Source organism: Cajanus cajan, chromosome 8 (assembly GCF_000230855.2).
Source record: "Cajanus cajan strain Asha chromosome 8, NIPB_CcT2T_4, whole genome shotgun sequence".
Classification (NCBI taxonomy): Eukaryota; Viridiplantae; Streptophyta; class Magnoliopsida; order Fabales; family Fabaceae; genus Cajanus; species Cajanus cajan.
Window position 1 is genome coordinate 1,244,092 of NC_138524.1, and position 11,083 is coordinate 1,255,174.

At 33.3% G+C, this 11,083-nt stretch overlaps 1 protein-coding gene across 5 annotated transcripts; it reads left to right on the forward strand.

Annotated features, from left to right (window-relative positions):
* The first annotated feature begins 3,896 nt into the window (after positions 1 to 3,896).
* Positions 3,897 to 8,950, forward strand: LOC109798400 (zinc finger CCCH domain-containing protein 53). Of its 5 annotated transcripts, none has more exons than XM_020358653.3 (10): positions 3,897 to 4,595; positions 4,989 to 6,197; positions 6,300 to 6,479; positions 6,584 to 6,769; positions 6,865 to 6,956; positions 7,058 to 7,306; positions 7,416 to 7,584; positions 7,744 to 7,956; positions 8,046 to 8,124; positions 8,243 to 8,950. In XM_020358653.3, exons 2-9 carry the CDS (start codon positions 5,215 to 5,217, stop codon positions 8,107 to 8,109), a joined length of 2,136 nt encoding a protein of 711 aa, XP_020214242.1. In that variant the 5' UTR covers positions 3,897 to 4,595; positions 4,989 to 5,214; the 3' UTR covers positions 8,110 to 8,124; positions 8,243 to 8,950. The 5 variants fall into 5 exon arrangements, with proteins under 5 accessions (XP_020214242.1, XP_020214244.1, XP_020214246.1 ...); XM_020358655.3 differs by having other exon boundaries at positions 3,897 to 4,578; XM_020358657.3 differs by having other exon boundaries at positions 3,898 to 4,595; positions 6,584 to 6,763.
* The last annotated feature ends 2,133 nt before the right edge of the window (positions 8,951 to 11,083 follow it).

Consider the following 11,083-nt stretch of genomic DNA (forward strand, 5'->3'; position numbering starts at 1 on the left):
GGTTCACACAATGATTATGCAAATTATTTGGCTAAACTTAGTTCTAATTGAGATGATTATCTTTTTATTCATGACCGTGGTTATATGTTAGAGATAAATTATGGTGTATTTGTTTTTCTAGCGATATATTTATTAATAAGATGGTTATATTTTGATGTTTTATATTTTTTTAATATAATTTTTTATTAATAAGATATTATTTATTTTAAAATTAAACTTTCATGATTTTTTTAATAATCTTTTGAGATTAAACTCTCATGATTAGATTCTCAGATTTTATAAATATTAAATAGATAAATATTTTTTTTAACTTAAATTTTTTATATTTAAATTTAAATCTTAACTACTTAATTAAATAACATAATTCTCTCATCATTAATATATAGTATTTCTTCTTTTATTCAAATGATATTAGGACTTAGGTTTCTATCCTAAAATTATATTATTATGATGTTATCTGTGTTTCAATTTCTGGTTTTTATCATACATTACATAAAAAAAATCCTAGAATTTTGAAACACCATTATACTGTGTTTTCAATGCTTTGTTTAGTTGATAAAAAATAAAAAATATAATTATGAAAAATAAAAATATAATTATGAAAAAAAATTTTACTTTATTTAGTTAGAGAAAAAGAACAAGAGAAAAAAAAAATAATTACACAACTCATTATTATTTTAGGTTTAATTGTATTTTTGATTCCTCAAATATTATAATTGTACAATTTTAATCCTTAAGATTTTAATTGAGTAATTTTAGTCCTTAAAAAATTGTAATTATGTGATTTTAGTCCCTTAATTTTTAATTAAACAATTTTAGTCCCTCAACTATTATAATTTTATGATTTTAATTTTTTCTATTAAAAATTTAATAATTTTAGAATATATATATATATATATATAATATTTTAAAATTATACAATTGTTTACTTATTTAAGTTAACATATATTATAATTTTTGTTAATATATCAAATGATGTATATTTATTATTACTAAATAAATAAAATTTATATATTATTAGTATTTTAATATTATTGATAAATTAATATCAATAATATTTTTAGTATATTTATAGATAAACTAATAATTTGATAAATATGACTTAGTATATATTAATATATTTTTACAAAAATATAAATATATAAGAAAAGATATGTATATTTCTAATTAATATATTTATATTTTTGTAAAAGTATATTAATATATAATAAATTATATTTATCAAGTTATTTGTTTATCTATAAATATACTAATAATATTATTGATATTAATTTTTCAGTAATATTATAAAAATAATAATATATAAATTTTATTTATTTATTAAAAATAAATATATATCATTTGATACATTGAAGAAAATTATAATATGTGTTAACTTTAATAGACAAATAACTGTATAATTTTAAAATATTGTGTATATATATATTAAAATTATTAAATTTTTAATGAGAGACTAAAATCGCACAATTATGATATTTGAGTAAGGGTATCTCCAATGGAAGCAACTCATTTGAGTTGTTTCATGCATTGGAAAATGAAAAAAGTGGTCCCGAGTGTGTCATGTCAGTATTAAGCAACTCAAACACAAATTTACTCCAATGATAAGAAATTTTAAGAAATTCAACTTTTAGAATTTTTTCTCTAATCATTTATGAACCAATTTTAAATTTTTATTAAAAGGGTAATTGAACTACAATGAAAGAAAATAAATTACGAGAAAAAATACACAATAAGTAGATATTAAAAATAAAATAAAATAAAAATAAATACATAGATATTATACGAAATTAATTTTCATCATTATTATTTTCGAAACGTTCCCAAATATGTTCAATAAGATTTGCTTGAAATCTGGTAAGGAACGGTTGCTTGAGGAAACAACTCTTTCTCTTCTTCAAGCAACTCATGTTGCCACGTCAGAGTCCTCCAATAGTAAGAAACCGGGGCTTGAGTTGCTTCATGGGACAAGCAACTCCCATTGGAGTTGCTCTAACTAAAATTGTTTAATTAAAAATTAAAGGACCAAAATTGCATAATTGCAATCCTTTAAAACTAAAATTACCCAATCAAAACTTTGGGATCAAAATTGCACAATTGTGATAAATCAAAAACGTAACTAAATCTATTATTTTTAATTATTTTTTTGTTTTCTACTTTTAAATAAAATATATTTATTTTTTTATTATTTTATTTCTCATTTATTTTTGCTGTCATATTTTTATTTCTAGTCTATTTTTTCTTGTTTTTTTTTTCTTTCATGTCAAACGCACAAGTTCCGTTCATAAAATTTGCTTGATTTTAACACCTGGTTAATAGAGTCGATCTTGATTTTTTTTTGGACGTATTGGAAAAATGATGGACTCATAATTATTTAAATATAAATTGATTTTTGAATCTAAAAATGTTAATAACAAAAATTAGACTCATATATATTATAAAAAAAGAGAAAATATACTATATATTTATATGAAACTATAAATTTTTCTTAGAGACCATTATGTTATTGAAAAATAAATTAATGATCATACATCACAAGTAAGTTTATGTCAAAGAGATAAAGATTTACAATTAATTTGATTTAAATATTTTAGTATTGTAAAATAGGTTGTAATATAAAAAATACTAAATTTAAAAAAAAAACAGAGATAAAAGACAAAAAATAAAGTTACAAATAATATTTATTTGTGATATTGTGATAACACTTATTGATATTCACAGAAAAAAAAGTTAATGCACATTTCTTTTTATATTTAATAATTTATTTTCTTAAAATTATGAATAAATTTTTGTCTACTAATAAAAAATCAAATTGTGATTAATCGTTCATAATTAATTTGTTTTCTTTAATATATTTTTATATAATTTAATTATATAAATTTTTATTTTATATTATAAACTAAATATGTGTTTTTAAGTGTCCATTCAACAATAAAACTATAAAACTAGCGGGGTGGTGGCCCACTGGGCACGCTCAGGGCACCATTGCTGGTTAAACATAACCTTGGTAACTCATCAGTAATATAAGTTATGAAATAATTTAAATCACACGAGTAATTATGAAAAGACGTTGATCTAACTTTTTTAAAAAGTATAAAAATGTACTTATTTTAATTATTAATAAATATATGGAGATATGAGTAGGGTATCTCAAAAATAAAAAAGGAGAGGCATCGAGTCATCATTTTTATTTTGTTTGTGGGGTATCTCAAAAACGACAACTGAGAAAGCAAGATGCAGCGATCATACTCTTATCTCTATACAAATCCCTAATATCTTTTCTCATTTTCTACCTTCAAAACAACCCTTTTTTTTTCCGACTAATTCTTTTTAAATAACAAATTATAAAAATAGATTCTATCTCGATCATCATACTTTTTCTCCTTATATTAATCAAATCAAATTCTTAATAACATACGTAAAAAAAAATATCTTTAACTAACTTACACCTTATCATATTCATTACCAATTTATCATTAGTCCAAGTAGTATTAAACTCATCAATTTTCAATAAATAATAAAAAATGTTAATAAGAAAGTGTCAAATAAAAATATTTCCAATTAAAAGTTATTAATTTTAGTAATATAATATTTGTTTATCAATTAAAAATATCATTTTTTTAGATATACATTTTTATATAAAAAAATATTTATAGTATTTGTGAAGACATTGTATTGTCATATAAGGATGACAACAAGGATGACAAATAAATTAGACATAGTTGAGATAATTGTGAAGGGACCGTAATTGTGAAGGGACCGTAGCCTTTGGAGAGCAAAGATAGAGGAGCAACAACTTGTGGGGCATGAGGAAGCAAATAAGAAATAATCGAAATGGGAAATGATGTGTTTTATTAATATATATATATATAAGGTGGGAGGGAGAGAGAGAGAGGGTGTTTGATTGGGGTGGCATTGACTCGTCCCAACGTAAAGACATGATGAGCCAATGAAACTGAAAGCAGGGGCGTGTCCTTCACTCTCCAATCAATGCTAAGTGTCTGAGAGATTCCGTTGGAGCGTGGGGAGCACAGTCCGAGGTGGGAGAGTGAGAGAGAGCAAAACAAAGGGTGTGTGTTGTGTTCACTGATCAACACTTGAACCTGTTGTGCTCGGGAAAGAAATGAAAGTAAATATACACTAAATACTAGTAGTAATAGGGAGGAGTGTCAGAGGTTAGGGGCAAGTGAAGTTGAACGTGCACTATTTTTGTATTTGAAGCAGGGATCTGGATCCGCTCGAACAAGCACACAATACAAGGGGACACAACACGCACGCTCTCTCGCGCTTGTTCATCATAATACAATACCATAGTGTTTCAAAGGACAAAGATAAAGAGGAAGTGGGGGCATAGTGAGTGAGTGAGTGGGAGAGAGAGAAGAGAGATAAGAAAATCTTGGGTGGATAGTTGTGAGTTGAGACTTGAGAGAGATAAAAGGGTAAAATGAGAATTAGTTGAGTTCTCAACTTCACTACTCACTACTACAAGCCCAGAACCCCATAAAAGACATAAGAGGCAATTGATGCTTCTGCTTGTATCTGCAACCATATTATAAACAAGGCGGTGGTTTGGCTTTTCTAGTAAGTTGACCAGATGGGTAAGCCCGTACTCTTCTGCTCAGATTTGGATTTCAAATTTAATTTGGAAAAGAATGGAGATTTAGATTAGAAATTAGAAAGAAAGAGCTTAATAAGTTGGGGGAAAAAAAGAGTTTTTTTTTCTCTCTTATTTGTTGTTGTTTGTAAGTTTCTCCTTTTGTTGTTTCTGCAACTTTTGCACTCATTACTTCTTTATAGAGAAATTCAACCACCATCTTATGTCCCTCTCCCTTTTCTTTATTTTCTCCTTCTTTTTTATCAAAGGTAACTCTTGGCATCCTCTTCTCTCATTAATCAACCACACGGGAATACTCCTTTTAACACTCAACTTTCTCACTCTCTCCCCTTCTCCTTTTCTTCTTTAACTTGCTTTTCCTCTCCTTTGCTTGCAGGAATATGAGAAAGAAACTCACTGTGCCACCACTCATCTCAACTTGGTAGGTAGGTAGGGCTCGTGTGTGGTTGAGAAAGAAACTTTACTTGCAACAGGAGTGAGAAAGATGGCCACTAGAGAATAGAGAGAGAAAGAGAGAGACTCAACTTGTTAAAAAAAAAAAAAAAACTTGATTTTTAGGGATAGGCTAGTTTGTTGGTCGTGGAACCAAGTTGTTCAAACCCATGGATGGTTACGAGGCTACTAGAATTGTGTTCTCAAGGATCCAAAACTTGGACCCTGAAAACGCTTCCAAAATCATGGGTATGCTTCTGCTTCAAGACCATGGTGAGAAGGAAATGATAAGGCTTGCATTTGGTCCAGAAGCACTTGTTCACTCTGTGATTGTGAAAGCTCGCAAGGAGTTGGGTTTACCCTCGAACTCTCCGCCAACACCCTCCACTCCTCCTTCTCCTTCACCCTTTCTCTTCAGGCAAAACTCAACTTCTTCTTCAAGGCTCAGTGCTATAAACCTCCCTCCTGCACTCACTATCCCAAACCCTTCTTCATCTTCTTCTGCTTCTTGGCCTACTGTGACTGAGCTTCAAACCCCTGATGATTTGATGAGCCCCAACCACATGGTTGTTGGCTCCTCCACTTCTTCATCTTCCTTACCTTTCTATGCTAACGGAGGCTCAGATCCAATTGATGACTTTCAACTCCAAGACCAGCTTTCTTTCTTGAATGATGGTTCTCCCACTAGTGCTGCTCTTGGCCACAAGAACAACCCTGATTTGTTTTACCCTCCTCACTCAGACTTGTCTTCAAGCCCTACTTCTGCTGCTGACCCTTCTCTCTTCCCTTCCTATGGCTGGGGAGGGTCTCTCCACCGCAGGAGTTGTTCAGTCAATGATGCTTGTTTGGGCTCTGAGGACCCTAATTCCGGGTTGGGGTGGAAGCCATGCCTTTACTTTGCAAGAGGGTACTGTAAGAATGGGACTAGTTGCAGGTTCCTTCATGGTGGACTTGGAGATGGTGATGGTTCTGCAATGGTTGGATCTCCTAGCAAGATTGAGATGATGGAGCAGTGCCATGAGCTTCTCAGATCCAAATCTGCTCAGCAGCAAAGACTGGCTGCTGCTTCCCAGCTCATGGCCAATTCCTCTTTTCCATACTCACCAAAGTGCATGAATCTACTGTTGCAGCAGCAACAGAATGATACTCAAAGGTAAACACTAGTACTACTGTGTGCAATCATGTGTTTTGATTACTGTCTTTTGTGATTGTTGATGTGCAGATGTTTTTTAATCATGGTTGGTAATAATTGCAGAGCGGCAGCTGCAGCTCTGATGATGAGTGAGGATTTGCATAAATTTGGACGATCCAGGCTTGAAAGGAATGATTTTTCTTTGAACAGTCCTGGGATGGTGAACCCAGCTTCCAGGCAGATCTACTTGACTTTCCCAGCTGATAGCACTTTCAGAGAGGAAGATGTTTCAAATTACTTTAGGTTGTTGTTGTTTAGCTTTAACCTGGGTTAGTTAGTATGCATGGTTTGGCAATGGCAGAAATATTAACTTTCTAGTTTTTTTTTCTCTTTTAATTCTGTTGAAGCATTTATGGCCCAGTCCAAGACGTGAGGATCCCATACCAGCAGAAGAGGATGTTTGGCTTTGTCACCTTTGTTTATCCGGAGACTGTGAAGCTCATTCTTTCCAAAGGAAACCCTCATTTTGTGTGTGATGCTCGAGTGCTTGTTAAGCCTTACAAGGAGAAGGGAAAAGTTCCTGACAAGTACAGGCACCCCCTCTTCTACTCTTATGTTACCCATTTCTTTGTTATTGACATTGTGTTGAGTTTGTTTTGAATGTGTTCATGTTTCTTATGATTTGCAGGAAGCAGCAGCAGCAGGTGGATAGAGGAGATTTTTCACCTTGTGGTACTCCTACTGGACTAGATGCTAGAGACCAGTATGATCTTCAACTTGGTAGGTTAATGCTTGGTTGAACCTTCCATTTTACTCAAATTGTGTGTTAGTCAAACCTACTCTACTCAACACGTGGAGTGTCTTGTGTTGTGGCTTTTTAGGAGGCAGAATGTTCTACAACACTCAAGACATGCTGTGGAGGAGGAAGCTGGAGGAGCAAGCTGATTTGCAGCAAGCTCTTGAGCTTCAAAGTAGGCGGTTGATGGGCTTGCAACTTCTTGACATCAAGAAGCATCACCAACGTGCACTCTCCACTGGAAGTCCAGTTCCTTCCCCTACTCACTCTCCCAACATGTTCAATCAAAATCTTGTTCTTCCTTCCTTTCACATCAGTTCGGAGGCTCCAGAGGGTATATATATCTCCCTCTATTCCATTTTAAATGCAGCTTCTCTTGAATTGAACTTGGTGCATCCCTTGGTTGAGATTTCATTGAGCTTGTTGGTGCTATTTGATTCCAGAGAATGGTTCAAGTTCTGCTGCAGCTAGTACTGCACCGGTTTCTGCTGGTCAGCAGCAGGCGGTCAACGTTTTGGTTGGCAAGGAAGTGGTGGTCAATGGTGAGAATGGATACAGTGAAGGCAATGGCAAGCAGAGCTCTAGCCATGAGGATCGTGATTTGCAAGAATGGTATAAAACTTGTTCTCATTTAGGGTGACTAAAAGGGCACCAGAATAGTAAACACCTTTTTGCACGAAGTTCCTCTTTCAGTCCATGCCAAAAAGACTTGTGCATTTATTCAGGTTTTCCCATTTTGCTAAATTTGATTGCATGTATAAATAAATGCAGTTTGGAGCATAATCTTCCTGATAGCCCTTTTGCTTCCCCAACAAAAGCTGCTGGAGACTTGATGGCCCCCTTCTCCAATGGACCTAATGAGGCCATTGATGCAGATGCCTCAGCTGCATCTGCCAACTCTAAATTTGGCACTAGCACATTGCTTCCAGCAGCATCTGCTCTTGACATGGGGACTTTCAAATCCTATAACTGCCAAATACCAAGGTATTGGCGTCACCACATTTTAGCATTGTTATTATCACCATGACGCCATGTAGAGTTTTGAGATTTTGGTGATATGGGTTTGGATATAGGTTCTCTTCTGCCCATGGAACTATTGGGATGTTCGCCGGCACTGGTGGACCGATTGGCATTTAGTTTCCTGAGGTTCAGGTAAAGCTAGTTTGTAAGTTTATCTGTTGCATGTTGTCTTGAAGGTGGATCGGTTTGTTTAGTTTATTAAATTTGGATGTCGGTTGATTCTTCTTTTTTTTTTTTGAAACATTTACAGGAAGTGAAAGATGACTAAACAATCGAGGACAAATCTGTAGAGAATCACCACCACCACCACCACCACCACCATGACGGGCATCACCATCAATCATGAATACTATACTACTTACTACCATACAAAATGCATACGTAAAAAGCAGTTCAGTAAAGGAAGTGGGGCAGGAATTCCCTTTCTTTTGTTAGCATTATTGTTGTACCATTTTCTTTCTTTCTTTATTTCTTTCTTCTCATATCTGTAGTAGCCGAATGAATGAACCACAGGTTAAAATAACACACAAAGAATCACCAGAGTGAATGTGTAGTAGGAACTCCCTGGCACTGTAATTTGTTGGATGCGCTAGTAGTGTAGATTTGTTAGTCCTATGTTGTTACTTACAGGTATGTATACAGCTGGAGCAGCAGCATGCATAGATGAAGTGGTAAAACAACCGTTGTATAACTACAAGGCTGATTCAAATCCCCCCATGATGGGTAACTTGAGTTTGGAGGCCAGAAGTGAGGAGGGGAGTGTATAAGTATAATTGTTAATCAATCTTATTAGCTGTGGGTTAAAGAGGAGATTTTTACCTTGTTGGATATGTTATGTTATGTTTGTACTTCTACTTCTACTTTAGTTGTTATACAGAGTTATCAACCCCTTTATATTACCCAGACAGAAAAGAGAAAGGAATTAGAAAGAAGAATCAAAAGTGAGTTTTTAGACTAATTGGTCTATTTGCCTTGCCTCTCCTCTTGTGTGCTTTTTGATTTTAAAGGAGAATTTGTCTCTTTGTTCTTGCAATTATTTTGTAAAATTGTAAATTTGGTGGGGTATGTGTTTTGTCTTTGCCATTATTGGAGGGGAAAGAAGTGGGGCCCACAAGGCACAGCATCACATGGGGTTGCTGACACTGCAAGTGGGCCACAGCACATTTATATAATGCCAGGTTGTGTATAGGTCCTACCCACCAGCACCTACCCATGTGAGTGATGCCACTTTCTCTTTCATAGATATATATCCCTCTTCTTTCATGACAGGAAAGGACATGCACAGATCTAAAAGTAGGGTAGATGCCCACACGTATGACAAAACTGTCCAGTTACTCGAATCTTTTGGGCCTTGTGAGTTACTGTGCTTTCTTTTTTAACTTTCAAGAGCCCCTAGGTCTCTGTGTTTCTTGTTTCTGTTTCTCTATTCAAGTGTGCTCACAAAATTTCAAAACTAGAGTGCCATCTTGTGGATAAGCACCAGCCGCAATGTTGGTTGGTTGGTCTTGACATCTCATAATGTGAGGACTATAAACCAACACACGTTGGGTTGGGACGGGATATGATAGATCATTTTGTCTTTTAAATTAATGTGATAAGAGCTTAATTTATTATATATGTATGAAAAAATATTTGTTAAAAGATTATCCTTAAATATACCTGGAAGAATTAGTCTTTGTTTTCTGCTTGTCAAAAGAAAAATATAAGACCACAGGCGTAGGCAAAAAGAACATTACGTGACCCATGACTAGTAAAATCAATGGTTGCTTGGTTGGTTTCGTGGAAGCTCACAAATTAGATAGTGTTATGGGGACTGAATCGTATGTGTGTGTGATGAATAAAACCCTGTTTCCTTTATGATGAAGACATGTTTGCGCATGTCACGGTCTTATACGTGCATGTGGTTATATTTTAGTGGCATAGGATTCTAGAAACATGGTCAATGGGGAAACTGATGGTAACCCCTGATTGCAATCTCAAGTGCAGTGTTTGTGGTCGGATTTTGTACCTAGTTTCACAAGAAAATTATTTTTAATGAGTTACCATTTTTCAAAAATGTCATGCGCTGTATATTATTACAAAGCAGACATGTTTTCGTTTTCTTCTCCAAGTCTTCATATTTGGACTCTCCATCACTGTCTAGTAAGACACAGTGGCACGACATAGCTAGGATAAAAATTCTCACCATTAATCACTTCATCAAGTTAATGGCCGAACATCTACATAATTTATCGGCAAAATTATTTATACTGTTAATTTTTTATTTATTGAAATTTGCCATTTGGGACTTTGGGCGATAAAATTAGTTTTTTGAGGGGCTCCATTTTATTAAAAATTAAAAAAAATTAATAGTAAAAGCTGCTACTAAAATTTTTTTGGGCGATAAGATCAGTCTTTAACACTAATCGAATATCTCAATTTTACTTTATTTTAAGAAGACATGACTTGATCATTAAATTTTTTATTTTGTTGTACAATTTTAAAGAGCTCCAAAATTATTCTCTTTTAATTGGTTTTTTTCCACCAAAATCTCTGTTTCTTTAACCCTCAAGTTAAATACTCTTAAGTTTTCAAAGCTCATGGTTTGTGGAGCGTGGAGACCTGTCTCTGGAGTATTGAAAATTGACATACAATGATTCTAACACCCAAGAAATGGAGACAAGAAATATTACAGGGTTAAAGTATGATTGAAGATGATTGTGACAAACATTTATGACTACAAAGTCAAATTTGAAGATTTTAATTGAAGGAAAAATTGTTGGAAAAATAATTCAAATTTTTAAATTCAAATCTCTGAGATATTATTTAGATTTTAAAAGATATTGATTCTTTTAGGATATTGTTTAGAATTGAAATATATTGTATTTATTTTAGATATTTGTTTCCTTTTTTAAAATAGTGATGTAAGGTCAATAAATAGAGACTCTTGAGATGAGAAGTACTACCCGACCTGTAGAGGGGTCACCACCTTAAATGAAAAAGGAGGTCATATGAAGGAAAGTTTTCAAGTTTCACCAGAAAACTTGTGAGGAAGGGGTTTCTAAGTTTCACCCATAAAACTTGTGAGGATGGGGTTTCTAAGTTTCACCCA